The sequence below is a fragment of the Clarias gariepinus genome, chromosome 14, assembly GCF_024256425.1.
Source record: "Clarias gariepinus isolate MV-2021 ecotype Netherlands chromosome 14, CGAR_prim_01v2, whole genome shotgun sequence".
Lineage (NCBI taxonomy): Eukaryota > Metazoa > Chordata > Actinopteri > Siluriformes > Clariidae > Clarias > Clarias gariepinus.
Window position 1 is genome coordinate 29,792,805 of NC_071113.1, and position 16,342 is coordinate 29,809,146.

The 16,342-nt window shown below is 37.0% G+C and overlaps 1 protein-coding gene across 1 annotated transcript; it reads right to left on the reverse strand.

Annotated features, from left to right (window-relative positions):
• Nucleotides 1–647: 647 nt before the first annotated feature.
• On the reverse strand, nt 648–1,714 carry LOC128540864 (ankyrin repeat domain-containing protein 9-like). The gene is made up of 2 exons (XM_053510850.1): nt 1,695–1,714; nt 648–1,512 (listed from the first exon to the last, which is right to left on the reverse strand). The coding sequence occupies exons 1-2, from the start codon at nt 1,712–1,714 to the stop codon at nt 648–650; spliced, it is 885 nt and encodes a 294-aa protein (XP_053366825.1).
• Nucleotides 1,715–16,342: the final 14,628 nt, after the last annotated feature.

A 16,342-nucleotide genomic window follows, 5' to 3' on the forward strand; every position in this document is an offset into this window, starting at 1 on the left:
AGTACTGTGTCATCAGCATAAAGATGGACTTTTGTTGGACTTAGATCCATACCTATATTATTAATATAAATAGAAAATAAAACTTATAATACATTTAAGCTATAGACGTAATGCTGATTTACTGACCGAGTCTTTTCTGCTTTCACTTCTCAATTAACTCAGTGATTGTAAGGATTTCTTGAATTTTGGTAGACCCCCTTTGGTCTACTCAGTGCTCCGACTGTATTCTGTACACACACAAAGAACCAAAGAAAAGGTGGATGCAGGAGTGTTTACATCCAGTCTAAAATGCTTTTAAAAGATAAGGTAAAGAAGAACAAATTTAGGACTAGCTCTGCATTTACAAGCATTCAACAGTTTTACGACCTTTAACATAAACTACTATAGAATGTGTTTATTGAAAGTGCAGCTTGTGTCGTGGTAAAGAAAGACACTCTGTTCTCACGCACACAGAATATCATGAAACACACTAAGAATTAAATATTAGAGAGTATCAGAGAACTGGAAGAGAGTTTTGATGATTCAGTTCATGCTACTCCACCCACTTCCCTTCATTCTCTCTCTTCCCCTCACTCACTCACACACACTACATGTCAAATTCATGCCAGATAATTAAATACAGTATAAATAAAAGGAAAAACAAACAGTCAAACAACCGTCAGTGTGTGGCCAGTGTTACTGTAGGTCTGCGTTAAGGACTGTGTGAAGCTTTTCAGAGATGCTGGAATAGGCAGTTTCTCCAGACTTTGTGGAAATTCTTGCGGAGGCAGTTGAGACAGGATTTTTTGCATAGCTGTGAGGAAGAGTGTTCCTGGATTTCTCCCAACTAGGTAGTTAAAAGTCTCCTCACCCAGAACACTGGACCAGCACTGCCGATCATTTTGCAGTGCGCTCTGCATTCCGAACTTCACCTGAGGCATGAACATGAGCAGGCTTTTAAGGCACATCTCGTTGGCATGTGTGTTCTCTTTGGAGGTCCAGAGCTGCTCGAGGGTGAGATCCAGTGGTGTCATACCGTTGTTGTCCTCAAGATGAGGTGAAGCCCCGTTTCCCAATAGCAGTAGGACAGCCTCTGAGTTTGACAGTTCACAAGCCAGATGGAGTGGAGTTTTGCCGTCCTTCTTGTGGAGGCATCCTTCTCCGTCCATGTACGAGCGCGAAGAGGGCATTTTATGTGCCACCTGAAGGATGAGAGACATAATGTCTATCCTGTCAAAGTGGACAGCCTCTACCAAGTGCCAGCAGCAAAAAGGCCCTCCTGGCATGGCAAGAGCGCCGTATGAAAACTTATTCAGCAAGTATTGTGCGTAAGCTCGGTGGTCAGGCTGAATGGTAAGCAGAAGCGCCTCGGATGGAGAGTATGTCCGTTGAAAGCCGTCAAGATCCCACTTAAAGATTTCGATTTTGCGCATGTCCTCCAGCATCCACACAGGTTTATGGTCGCACAGCTCGGTAAAACAGCTCACGCTTCTTGTTCGGGTCCGCCATCCAGGCGGTAGGAGAAGATATAGGCTACGCGGAGAAACGAAAACGCCTTTGGGCTGTCAGTGTTAAAAGTCACAATCGCTCGTCTCACCAGAAAAAGTAAAGGCACTAACAATTAATACCTGATATGTTCATAAAAGAGGCGCGCTTGTCACTTTCACACGGTCGATGATAAGAAGGTCTCTGGAGCACTCGATCAGTGCACGTACGTGATGTTCCTACTGTACATTGTGAGATCACGTTGCCTGTTGTCATGGTACCACCCAAACCACAAAGTACGCTACCTGCTGTGACGTCACGTGAGAGACGCCTGTGATGGAACTGCCCTTACAAACACAAACAGTACAGTAGGTTCTGTCCATATTTATATCCCCCCTCAACCTCCCCCCCCCAAATGAGCCAATCATGTATTTATTTATCAATTCACAGTATCGCGATGTGTTGTTATTCCTGTCTCTGGAAGAGTTGCTTGAAATTTTCTATGGACTAAATCCGTGTATTTATCAACAACAAAAAAAAACAGCTCCGCTAGAAAAACACGTTCTCCGATGGTTAACGTTTTCACCGCGGATACGGAGCAAGAGGTCCTGAACCCACTAAACATTGGACGTCGGATAGATGTGCAGATCATGTCTATATTGGGTCCGGCGGTCCATGACCAATTTTGGACATCTATTCGAGGTCCAAACTAGGTCCACTATTTGGACGTCCAACCATGACCCAACTTGAATGTCATTTTGACGACCTAATCTGGCTTATTTTTTTAGATGAAAATTAGCTTCCCAAAAATGACATGGAAAACACGTTCCACAGACGTCAACATTAGACGTGCGATAGACGTCGAAAAAAGACGCCGCCTGACGTTACAAAACAACCCCATCAATGGACGGAGTGTATTCGGCTAATAATTATATACAAATATGTAAATATTTAATCTGTTATGTGAGATTACAGAGGTAATCCCCCCCAACACAGTCTCATAACATTTATTAAACCCTATATTGTACATTAAGGCTATGTGCAATTGTTTTTCAGTTCATTAGGCTTTTAGTTAACAAAGCAAATCTCTGGCTCATGTACATTGTATGCATAAAACACCTTTCATATATGCTTGTATCCTATTCCAGATTTAGTTTACTCATTGATTTTTATATTATTATTCACTCTTTTGGGGATTATTCCAAGATTTAAATTGTGGCTGCTGGAATTAGTGCATTTGGCCACAAGAGCATTAGATCAGGAACTGGCATCCCAGTGGTGTTTACTGGGGTTGAGGTCAGGGCTCTGTATAAAACACCTAAGAACTTCCACTCCAAACTTCCATGTCTTCATGGAGTTTTGTTGGCACGGATGTTGGAACAGATTTTGCTGAGAAGGCATAAAACTACACAATGCAAAGACATTATATGCATGCATCAGTTTGTGGAAGGAAGATCTATGGGTTTGGTCTTCAGCAGTCCACAAACGTTTGGCCATTTAAAGTATTTTCATTTTGTTTTAATGTTTTAATCTTCTCCAGAGCAATAATTGTACTGCCAGACAACTTCTCAAGCAGTGCATTAACTGCAGACATTACACAACACAATACATCTTAGTTGTGAAGAACATCGTTGATGACCTCAGACTCGCTGCCTGCAGCCTTGCAAATGTCAGCTGATTCCCTTTCCACAGATGTTACAGTACAGCAATGTCAGGACTAAAGGGGTCATTGCAGCATTTCCACTCGCGCAAACTTTTCGCATCTTCTTGGGACGCCGTTGTTTTCGTCGAGCTGCGACTCGCCCTACTTTGATGTCTAGAACATTTTCAGCTTCACACAATACATCTCCTAGAGTGAGCTGGGACATATGACATCTTAAAACATTAGCACATTTCATAACACCCAATAATCCAGAATAATATGATTATGAGAAATAAACAATGAGCAAGGCATAAGACATATTGCTTTTCAAACAAGTCATTTATTATTTACTTTAGTCTAGTAGGCATAGTTGGTAAGTTAGAAAATAACTTATCAGTTAAAATAAAAATTAGAATCCATAACTGGATCATCATGGGAAAGCAGCTGAAGATCATGTCCTGGTCCCAGTCATGCTGGGGGCTAAATTGTCTTCTAGTGTAGACATGAGTAGAACAAACTTCTCTTCTCTTCTCTTCTCTTCTCACAGTGCACTCAAGTTCACATCTTTTATATATTTGGTTCTAGGTATATTTATGTACATTCTATGCAAATAAAAATTAATGTACATTTTAAAATAAAGAATATTAATTTAAATAAAAACATTTTGGTGTTTACTTTGTTTCATTCAATCTGAATAACGGTTCTTTTCACCACTATTTAGATTAACACCACTTAATACGATTTAAATTCAAGCATGAAGTGTTTTTATTTTTTGTCGGCTTAGACAGGCCGGGTAATTTTCATGAAGTCCTCACTACTGTATGTTCTTGTTGTGGAGATTTGCAGTGGTCTTATTTCTAATTGTTTTGCTACAGTAATTAAGTAAACATCTAGTATTATTTTGGTAAGTTTCTATAAGAGTGGAGAGATACAACGATCTAGCCACACTGAGAGCTTTTTTTATAGTTTAGGATGCTCTCCTTCCATGCTGTTTGAAATACTAAATTTAGTTTGACGCCATTTACTTCCCAATTTCCTACCAGTCTGTTTTAAAATGCGTGTGTGGTCATAAAACCAGGAAGCAAGCTTCTTATCTTTAAGTATTTTCCTTTTAACTGGAGTTGCATTATCTAAAGTATACCAGAATGTTGACTATAAATATTCAGTCTCCTGATGGAGTTCTGCGGGGTCAGATGGTGATCCAATCAAAGTGGATAACTATGGGAGATTACTCAAAGCTGTGTGTGGTATTTGATGTCAATGTACGTTTAAAGTTTAATGCGGTATCGTGGTGCTGTGCGTACATTGTTACCATGATGCGCTTTAATTGAGACAAGATAGTAATCTAAAATAACTTCAGACTGTGGAATTGTAATTATATTTCTTATACTTAAGGATATTATTAAATCTAAAGTGTGACTTGCTTTATAAGTGGGTCCTACTACACACTGATTTACTTCTACTGAGTCCAGTATGGACATAAATGCTGTTCTCAGAGGGTCTTCTAGATGCTCAAAATGAATATTATTAATATCGCCAGCAATTACCGCTTTGTCTACAGAAACGCCCAGGTTTGAAAGGAAATCTGCAAATTCACAAAAAAAAAATTCAGGGTACGGCCCGAGGGTCTGTAAATGATCATCGCGACTGAGCTGACTTAATATATGTAACTACACTTATGTTCATAAAGAATTTCAGATGCATTAAATTTGTTTCTGTGTTTTTGTACAATAAGACAGAATATCATTGTAAATAACTGCAATGCCTCCTCCTTTACCAGTTAGACGAGGCTGGTGTATGTAGCTGTATCCAGGAGGACTAGCTTCATTTAGAGCTACATACTCACTGTCTTTAATCCAGGTTTCTGTTAAACACAGTATATCACCCCAGTGAAAAAAAATACACTTTACTGTATTACAAATATATTGAAATCCTCGATAGTACATTGCAAATATACTAACAAAAAATTGTACCATCAATTAATATATACAGTAAAAAGTATACTAACATCATGCTTTTACCAAATTTTGGAATAAAATTTACTTAAAAATAATTGTATTATAGTACACTTTTCAAAAATATATTATTGGAAAATATACTTTAAGTGAAAGGTTGGTCTAATTTCCAATGTATACTTATTTAAACTTGTTTTTAAATGTATTTTTGGTATATTTAAAAAAAATTTAAGGTACAGTATTAGTTTAAACCTGGTGTGTTGATTTTAGCTGTTACACAGAGACTGAAAACAGGCCGAGAGCTACGGAGCCATTATACCACAAGCAAAGTACATGAGATAGATATCTTAAATACCCGTTTATTTTCCCATTTTTCTACCTCTTTTATTGTTATCTGCATCTTGATGTTGATGTACTCTGTATTACTGCCTCTGATCCACAGTGCTCCATCATCTGCATATAGTGATTTTTCTATTGTTTCTTCTACTCCATCGAATATATATGATGCTGAATAATATTGGGCTACACATGCTTTCTTGTGGGGTGCTGTTTTCTACTGTGTATTTTTTTTTTTTTAGTATTCTGTGCCCACTCTGACTTCTATTGTCCTATTTTCTAAAAAGTTCTTTATCCAACTATGCATTTTGCCTCTTGTTCCTCATTTGTCTAGCTTGCATAATAGACCTCCTTTCCAAAGCATATATCGTCAATATTGAAAAAGACTGGCATTACTGTTTCCTTATTTGTTTGTGCTTTTCTTATTTCAGATTCAAGGTTTAATATTGCGTCCATAGTACTTCTTCCTTTTCTAAATTAATTTTGGTATGGCGATAAAAGTTTGTTTATTTCTGGTGGTGCGTCTTTTTGTTACCATTCTTTCAATTGTCTTTCCTATTTGCGATGTGAGTGCAATTGGCCTGTAGTTAGTTAGGTCTGAAGCTTCTTTACCTGGTTTTAGTACTGGTATTATAGTGGCTAGTTTCTAGTCTTTGGGGATATTACCTGTTTCCCATATTAAGTTAAAAGAGGCTTATTATCAGTTGAATCCAGTTCTCTGTCATGTGCATAAGCATTTTGTAGCGGATGTCATCTCTCACTGGTGTTGTTAGCCGTGCCCTTGCTGTTGCTTTTTTAAACTCATGTATTGAGAATGGGAGGTCTAGTTCTTCTCTGTTGCTTTCCTTTCTTCTTCTTTCCTTGTGTTGAATTATTATGTTTTTCATATCCTCTCTCAAATACCTGTTTTCTGAACTGTGTATGTTGACAAATGTTATGGCTAAGGCCTCTGCTTTGTTACTAATTGCAGTCCCATTATTGTACTGTAGTACTGGGATTTCATTTCTAGTTTTAATCCGTTCATTTTCATTATCATTTTCCAGATGTTTGTTAGTTGTGTCTCTCTTCCTATCGTGTTGCAGTACTGTCTCCAGTGTGTGCGTTTAGCAGTTCTTGTGTTTTTCTTAACTATCGCCTGTGCTTTCTTATATTGGATTAGTTTTTCCAGTAAATGGTGTTTTTGAAGTTGTTTGAATGCTTTAATTCTGTTTTTGACAGCCTTGCTACATTCTTTATTCCACCATGGTACGCATTTTCCTTTTCGTTGCACCTTTGTTTTTCGGAATCGTTTTGCATGATGTTTGGTTAATAATATTAGTTGTTCTGTTTTTAAGTTCTTCTATTTCTGTTATACTTTTAATTGATTCCTCCTTATATGTCATATCTATATTTGTTTTAAATTTCTCCCACTTAGCTTTCCCCAATATCCATCTTGGTATTTAATTTTCCCTCTCTTGTCTGCTGCTTACTCCTGTTTAATTAATATCGGATAATGGTCACTTCCCATTGTATAGTACTTTTGGGTGTTCCATGTACATATTCCTGTGATTTCCTTTGACTGTTAAGTCTATTGCACTCTCTGTGTTATGTGTACTGTTGTGTCTGGTTCCCTCGATGTTGTTTGTACATACGAGACCTCTATTTCTTATAAATTCCTCTACTACCTCCCCATTTGTGTCTGTTTCTCTGCTTCCCCAGAGTGTATTGTGCGCGTTAAAGTCACCACAGCATATATTGTGTTCTTCCCATTTTCCTATTATTTCTTCCAGTGTGCTGTTGTTTAATTTACATGGATTGTAGTAGTTTACTATGTAGTTATGCTGCGTTCCTCTGTCCATACTGCGACTGTTATTGTTTCATGTTCATTCTTGCTTTCCACTATATATTTATTTCCTTATTCTCTTAGTATTGCTACTCCCACTCCGTTCCCTTTTTCTCTATCTTTACTAATTGTTTTCTAATTTCCTAGTATCTTGTATTCCTATTTTGTTTTTAGCCATGTTTCTTGTTCGCATATAATTTGTGGTTTTTCTGGTTTGTCTGCTATAAATGTTTAAGTTCTTGTCCGTTAGCTTTTAAACTTCTTGATAATATCATTATTTCAGGTTTATATATTGACTGCGCTCTCAATTCATTTATCATTGATTTTTTGCCTAACTTAGTCCGCTATCCCTAGGTGGTTCTGGCTGTGTTTACTATGGTCTTTATTTTCTCTGTTATCTTGTTTGTCTGTGCGGAGGAGTTAATTATGTCTACCGTGAAGAGCACAAAGTTGTTTTGGTTTACAATCAGAGTGTCTTATTTAATTTGACTACATCCAGTGTGTACCTTTTCTCTCTTTTTTTTTCCAAATCTTATCGTTTTTCCTTGTTTCCATTTTTCTTGTTTGTAACTTTTAGTGCCTCTGCATATGTTATTCCTTGCTCTGTTCTAGTCTTCTGTACTTCCACCGTTTTTTTGCTAGCTTCACATCCCCTGTATGCTGCACTGTGTTCTTCTCTGCAATTACAGCATTTGAGTTTGGTTCCTGTCTTTGGCATTTGGAACATCTTAGTGGGGGATGAATGTATCCCACGAATACTCTATATGGTAATTTACTTTCCCCAAATTTCATCTTGAGTGACAGGCTATCACACCTCATTCCGTTTCTTGTGGAATCTTTTAACCTCCTTTATTTTCTCTCCTGGCCCTCTCTCCAGTTGTTACTGTTGTTGGTATCCCCGTGATCACTTCCCGGGCCCTTCTTTCTTCTATCTGCACACTTTTGACTCGTTTCACTTTAATTTTATTAATTTTTCCTTGTTAAGTTTGTATTTTATTAATAGGAAACCATTTCTTAATATTTTGCCACTTTTAATATCTCCTATTGGTGTTGTTATTGTTTGTGTGATTTGTATTGGCTTCCAGTCTCTAAACGACGCTCCTTCCTGTGTTAGTTTCAGGATTACTTTATATTCTTCTTTTTGTTCTACACTTTGTTTTACCTTGTCCTTCACCCTTTCCTTTAAGTTAGATACTTCACTCATCTGTTGTTTTGGATGTTTGCATTTTACTTCTTTCCTGTTTCTTTGTACTTTTCTCTACTCTTCCCGCCTGCCGCCTTCAAACCACCTCGAGCAGACGTCCCCTCTCCCAGGCAACACTTCCGGTTTGAGACGTTCTTCTTCTACCCAGGATCTGAGTTACTTTTTTTTTTTATTGAACAAAAAATAGAACAAAATATACATTTATGATAGCATCATAAAGTTGTGTAAACGATCAAAAAACAAGGCACACATTAAAATTGCACAAGAAAATAGGTATCGAAACTATAGAGAAATAAGAAATAATAAAAATATATAACAAAGAAAAATTAAATAATTAAAATAAAAAAAAAAAATGAAAAAGAAATGAAAAAAAGAAATGAAAAAAAGAAATGAAATAGGGTCTCTTTATTCTTCTCCTAATAAACCAAATTCTATTATTATGCCAACAAGTTTCTTGGCCTTTTTACCTTTCATATATTCCAATGATGGAACATAATTGCAAATAAAATCCTGTTTAAAGACTGAAAAATAAGGTTTAGTTTTATACACATGCATTTATAAATAAGAAATTTGCCTTAAATCAGCATTATATTGATGAGAAGGTTATTATTCTTATCATCCAGTAGTATTCCAATTATTCAATTCAATTCAATTCAATTTTATTTGTATAGCGCTTTTAGCAATTTTCATTGCCGCAAAGCAGCTTTACATAGTCAAAAGAATTATTTAGGTTTGTATGAAATGTGAATTTGTATGAATCAAAATGGTCAGTTTGTCCCTGGTGAGCAAGCCAAGGGCGACAGTGGCAAAGAAAAACTCCCTGAGATGGTAATAGGAAGAAACCTTGAGAGGAACCAGACTCAACAGGGAACCCATCCTCATTTGGGTGAAACAAAAAGCAGTAAATGATCTGCATTTATACAGTGTGTAGGGTGGGAGGCAGTTCAGCTATAATAGCTGATGTTAATTGATGTTAATATGGAGTCCAGGTAGTTATTGAAGACCCAGGTAGACTTGTAAGAAGTTCCAGTCATGAACTATCGAACTGTCAAGTCCCCAGAGAAACAGTTGCCAACACCAGTCAAGGCCAGAACCATTTTCTAGGTAGAGAGAATCATTCCCAGACACCAGACGCATCCCAGAGAGACACACGGGGCATCCATGTGACGAGATCTTCAGCCAGAAGCGGGGCACCAGGATGGGTCAGACAGGTCCGGAGGGCAGAGGGAGTCTGGATTACTGGCAGCTCTGTGTAGCTCTGTGTAGCTCGACAGAGAGAGAGAGAAAGAGTGAAAGGGGGGGACAGGAGGAGAGAGGAAAAAGAAAGAGGGGGGGAAAGAGAAGAAGAGGAGAGATGGCAGTTAGGTAGGGATGCACCGAAATTTCGGCCGCCGAAAATTTTCGGCCGAAATAGCATTATCGGTTTCGGCCGAAACGTAAGAAAGCGCCGAAAATAAAAGCCGAAATTGTCGCCACGCCTCTCCCATCCTCCCGTCTCGTTCGCGCTGTCATTACGCATCAAACACGGAGTATGTCGGCGGTTTGGAAGCACTTCAAAGTTTCAGATGAGGACAGCAAAGTTGCAATATGCAACATTTTTTTAATACAAACAAAAAGAAAATATTTTAAACATGTTTTTTAATGAAGCCATTTTCGGTTTCGGTATCGGTTTTCGGCCAAGTGCATCCAAAAATTTCGGTTTCGTTTTCGGCCCAGAATTTTCATTTCGGTGCATCCCTACAGTTAGGTATGGTCACAGTCACACAATGTATAATGTGAATGTATATTAACTGTAGAGTGCAAGCAGAGACTCCGGCAGGACTAACTATGACAGCATAACTAAAAGGGAGAGCCAGAAGGAAACACAAACATGAGGGCTTCCTGACATGTAAAGCAAACAATCACCTCACCGTCAGCAAACCTGAGTGATCAATGAGAGTGAGGAAGACAGCATCCAAACATACCAGTTCACCATAATACTCTACGTCCATGAGTCCCCCAGATCTGCTCCTTTACCTATGGAAAATCTATTTATAAAAATGCTTGGCTAAATAAATAGGTTTTTAGCCTGGACTTAAACACTGAGACTGTGTCTGAGTCCCGAACACTATTTGGAAGACTATTCCATAACTTTGGGGCTTTGTAAGAAAAAGCTCTGCCCCCAGCTGTATTTTTCATAATACGCGGTACTGACAAGTAGCCTGCATCCTTTGATCGAAGTAGGCGTGGCGGATCGTAAGACACTAGCAGTTCGCTCAGGTACTGCGGCGCGAGACCATTTATTGCTTTATATGTCAAGAGTAGTATTTTAAAATCAATGCGAAATTTCACAGGGAGCCAATGGAGTGAAGATAAGATAGGGGTGATGTGCTCATATCGTCTGGTTCTGGTGAGGACTCTCGCTGCTGCATTCTGGACTAGCTGAAGCTTATTTATGCATCTAGCTGAACAACCAGACAGTAAGGCATTACAATAGTCCAACCTAGAGGTGATAAAAGCATGAACTAGTTTTTCTGCGTCGTTTAGCGACAATAAATTTCTTATTCTAGCAATATTTCTGAGGTGAAAGAATGCTATCCTGGTAATATTATCTACATGTGCTTCAAATGAAAGGCTGGAATCAATAATCACACCAAGGTCTTTCACTGTTGCATTTGATGGAACAGAAAGGCCATCTAAAGTTACGGTGTGATCTAAAATTTTACTCCTAGCTGTATGCGGTCCTATGACTAGAACTTCTGTCTTATCCGGATTTAGCAGAAGGAAGTTAATTAGCATCCAATTTCTTATGTCCTGCACACATTGCTCAATTTTAGTAAGCTGTTTTTTCTCATCAGGTTTTGCTGAGACATATAACTGTGTATCGTCAGCATAACAATGAAAACTAATACCATGCTTACGGATTATGTTGCCCAGAGGAAGCATGTAAAGGGAAAAAAGCAGTGGACCTAAAACTGAACCCTGCGGAACGCCAAACTCCACTAGAGAACATGTAGAATAATCACCATTTAAGTCTACATACTGATAACGATGGGTCAGATAGGATCTGAGCCAGGAGAGGGCTGTACCCTTAATTCCCACTACATTTTCTAATCTGTGAAGAAGAATAGCGTGATCAACTGTGTCAAAAGCTGCACTGAGGTCAAGTAATACAAGCATAGTTACACAACCCTGATCAGAGGCCAATAGAGTGTCATTTACTACTTTAACGAGCGCTGTCTCTGTACTGTGATGAGGCCTAAATCCTGACTGATACAGTTCATGTATGCCATTTCTATGTATATATGAGCATAGCTGCTCCGCTACTATCTTTTCCAGGATCTTAGAGATAAAGGGGAGGTTTGATATTGGTCTGTAACTGGACAGCTGACAGGGGTCGCGGTCAGGTTTCTTAATTATTGGTTTGATAACTGCTAATTTAAAAGATTTTGGAACATATTCAATGCTGAGTGAAGAATTAATTATTTTCAACAGGGGTTCTATTATTGCTGGTACTATCTGTTTAAGAAAATGTGTCGGTACAGGATCTAATATACAGGTTGATGAATTTGAAGAAGAGATGAGTGAAATTAGTTCATTCTCTTCAAGGGGAGTAAAGTATTCTAGGTTCTGGTCTGACATGGCTAGATTAACATCTGCATCAATTACATTGTTCGGTTTTAAAACCTCAATTTTATGCCTAATTATAATATGTTTTCTTTCAAAAGCGGGCAGTTATTGTATCTTTGGCTCCAACCAATTAGACATGTTTTCCCAAAAGATAGCAGAGAACTCACAAGAAAAGGTGATCAGTAGTCTCAATGTCAATTTTACAGAAAGTACAAGCATTTGGTTCAAAATTAAACCGTTGTCTTAAAAACTTAGATGATGGATAAATACCATTAAATATTTTGAAATGGGTTTCCTTTGCTTTAGGAGCCACTGGAAACACAATATATTGTGTTCGTAGTATTTTAACGGTTGGTTTATCATAAGTTTGTAAAATATTGTTATAATATAATGATGTTGGATATATTATAAAAAATTTAAACAAGAGCGGATGATTTTGTTGGGAAGCGTTGCTTTAAGGTTATTACCATTAAAAAAAAGAAGTGATGGGAGATCACATGAACCATCTGAAATGTCTGGAAAGCTGTTTTGTACAAGGTTTATACAGTTGAAGCATCTGAGTTACCTGTAAGCAGCCCGTAAACAGGCCAGTCACAGGTGGAGCTGGTTACAACTAATTACAGAGAGACCCCTCCTTGTCTCCCTCTGGTGGCGGTCAGCGGTCATGGCAGACTGTCCCTTACATCAGAAGCCTGGTGACAGGATCAGGAGCCCCCAAGACTCACCCACTTTCTGTTTCGGACTTTCATTTTTTCAGTTTTTGGCCTGCAGGAGCACGCGCTGCACACATCGTATCTCCTGTGTTTGGTGTCAGAGTGTGATTAACATTTTTTAGCCTTCTGATTTGCCAACATGGGAACACTTACTGAGAATATTAACCCTAATAATGTTTAAATAATAACAGCATACCCATATGCGTAAATAACAATAATATAATTAATTACAAAGATTTATGCTTTGTTTTTTAATAAACGGTGGTTAATAAAGTGCCTTCACGTCTGTAATAGCTTCTAACAATATATACATACTTGTATATTTTATTAATCATTTCTTTGTTTATAATATACTGATCAGCCATTACATTATGACCACTGACAGGTGACATGTATAACATAGATTATCTTACATGCTAATAGGTTATCTATCTATTATAATAATAAGTTGGTGGAATATATAATAGGCAGCAAATGAACATTTAGTTCCTGAAGTTAATGTGTTAAGAGCAAAAAAAATAAATAAAAATAAATAAAAAATGGGTAAGCGTAAGGATGTGAGTGACTGACAAATAGTCATCACATCCCAGTGTAACCCACACCACTAGGAGTGCACCGTGGTTACTAGATTTTTTCTATACGGCTCTATGTGAAAGGATATACTAGAGTAGTTCCATCTCAAATCAACCAATGAAAGAGAAATTTTCCACCATCACCTCTCAGATTTTGCTGATTTTTTTCACCAATTGTTGATATTGCCATGAAAATAAAAAACCCCAGTTTTTTTGTCCCAACTCCCACTCCTTAAAAAAATGGCAGCCATCTCAATTTTTGGCCTCAAAGTGCTTTTAGACATGCCACGCCCCTTTTTGAAATCCTCTTTTCCTTGAGAACTCGCTTGCTCTATGTCATATGGAGATGAAACTGGGTATATTCATGTAAGTTTTTATGTAGATTCAGATTCTGCAATCGGAATTTGGCTATCTGCTGTGGTTATGGAGATATTTCTGAAAAAACATTTTTTGGGGGTACCCCTTTTCGTGACTATATGTTGCACAGGCGTGAGCAGTGCCCCCCTAAATCAATACTATCTGATTATCTTGATTAGGGCAGGGCAATTCAGTGGTGTGGAATTTGCAAGGAAAAGAGGACAGTAGATTTCTATTTTTGCACATATTTCTATTTTTAGTTCTATTTTTTCCTAGCACATTTCTATTTTTATTTTTAGTTCTATTTTTCCTAGTTTAAATTAATTTTTTATTTAATTTCTATCGTATTTCTTTTATTCATATTTATCTCTTATTTGTAAACTTTAATTCTCTTCTAGGGTCAATGGCAGTCGTATAATGCATTTCACTACATTTCGTACTGTGTATGTTTGTGTATGTGACAAATAAAATTTGAATTTTTTTTTAATTTTCAAAAAGGGGCATGGCATGTCTAAAAGCACTTTGAGGCCAAAAATTGAGATGGCTGCCATTTTTTAACGAGTGGGAGTTGGGACAAAAAAATTGGGGTTTTTTATTTTCATGGCAATATCAACAATTGGTGAAAAAATCAGCAAAATCTGTGATCATGTGGTGGAACCCTCTGGTTGATTTGAGATGGAATCACCCAGTAATAGACCAGTCAAGATTCTAGGATCGCTACAGGAGGGCACAAAATATATGAGTGTTGGTTAACAACAGTAACAAAACAGACAGACCAAGAGAATGACTTAAAATGGCTTGTTTACTTTAAAGTGGTAAACCAGGAGATTAAAATGAAAACATAAAATTAAATAGCAACAGCACAGATAATATAAAATAATGCTTTCCCTTTAAAACTAAGTTTAAGCTCCTTGTAGCTAGTTAATTTATATATTTGTATTGCACTATATTTATTCCGTTAATAGTTAACTTGCTCTAGTTTTAGAATTATTACCTTTTCTATATCTGTTTACTTTTAATTAATTTATATTATTTTCCTGTTTTAAGTCTTATAATAACTCTTTTTGGAGCTTTACTTTGGTTATTCGTCTCATTTGAATTAAATCTGTGACCCACAAATTAAAACAATTTTACAGTAAAGTCAATCTGATCTGAGGAATAATCAATTAACCATAATAAATAAAACACTAACAATTGTAATACGCAACAAGAATTTTGGTCCATAGAATAAATGTAAACATGGAAAACAAACAAAATAGAAATGTCTTCTTACTTTAAATGACAAATTCAATTAACACAAGAGTCTTTATGTAGTGCAAATTCTTGTAGCGCTAATGTTCAGTTGTGCAAATTTCCAAACAGGGCAACGATCAGCATGAGGTAGTTTCGTGGAAAAAACACCACGGGAAAAAATGGATAAATTCCACCTGTAATACTGGACGAACTTCCAACACTTGCTGAATTGCAGGATTCTCTAACTGGGTGGCTCGCCATCTCAGGATAACATCTCAACTTAGGCTCAAGGGAAAAAAACTGACCTGTTTATACAAACAGATGACTGCTAGACTGAACACATCTTCCACATGTAACCTTAAACTACTTGGGAAATACTATTTAAGCACTTAAAATCAGTTATGTAAATGATTAGTTGCTAATTTACACTTTTGAGCTCTTCAGAATTACAATGCTAAAGTTACAACACAACATGTGACCAATAGATGCATATAAACTTACATACATAAAACATTTCAAAACATTAACACATCACATTAAGACTTAATTTAACAGAGTTGCATGTCATATTTTGAAACTCACCAAGTCCGGAGAATTTCAACACTCTTTAAATCAACCGTGTCAGAGCTGGCAGAGTTTACAATCGCACTTCATCCACTTCAATAACATCAATAATCATGCTAAGATGACCCAAATAAGATTTTTACACATGTTAAAATATTATCTAATACATTATTTATGCGTTTTAAACAAAAATGACCGATATACCTGTCTTTGAATCAGTGCTGACACTCGCTCGTTAAAAAGCGCATGTTCTCTCTCCCTGCGCCTGTCCGTCACACTGATGACATCATCACAGTGCGTATTTCACAAAACCCAGAGTTATCCTAATAGTTTAAACGTTCACAGCACATTAACAAATTTAAATACCCATTTAAATTTAGCATTCCTGTTGTTTTTGCTTATTATTATTTTAGTACAATTACATACATCTTTTTCTTTATTATTTATTTATTTATTTATTTATTTTTTAAATACACTAATTTCTAACCTGGGTTAACCTGGGTTTTGATCCATGTCTTTTTTTGCCTCCAGGGTGAGAGCCTCTTGCCATTAATCCTTGGTCAGTTTGATCATTGGAATAAACAGCCTTTATGAACATAAACATATAATCATAAACATATGGTGTATTTTTTTCTGTTCACCTGTGGCAGTTTGGTACAAGTATTTTGTTGTGTGGCACTGGTTTCATTGAGGCAAGATTTAAGTACTCAATAAAGTTCCTGTTCATGGAATAAAATTCAGAGACATTTATGCAGAAGTAATGATCAGTTACATGGTTTTCCTGCTCCCTCCATATCATTGACATGACAAACAGCATGGATGAATGACACCATTTATTATTTACAGATTATGTTTGTCTATTTAACCATTT

Coding starts and splice junctions, on each gene's coding strand:
- LOC128540864 (XM_053510850.1), bottom strand. CDS start 1,714: ATGTACAGTAGGAACATCAC. Junction 1,513..1,694: donor ATGTACAGTAGGAACATCAC/GTACGTGCACTG, acceptor TTCTCCGCGTAG/CCTATATCTTCTCCTACCGC.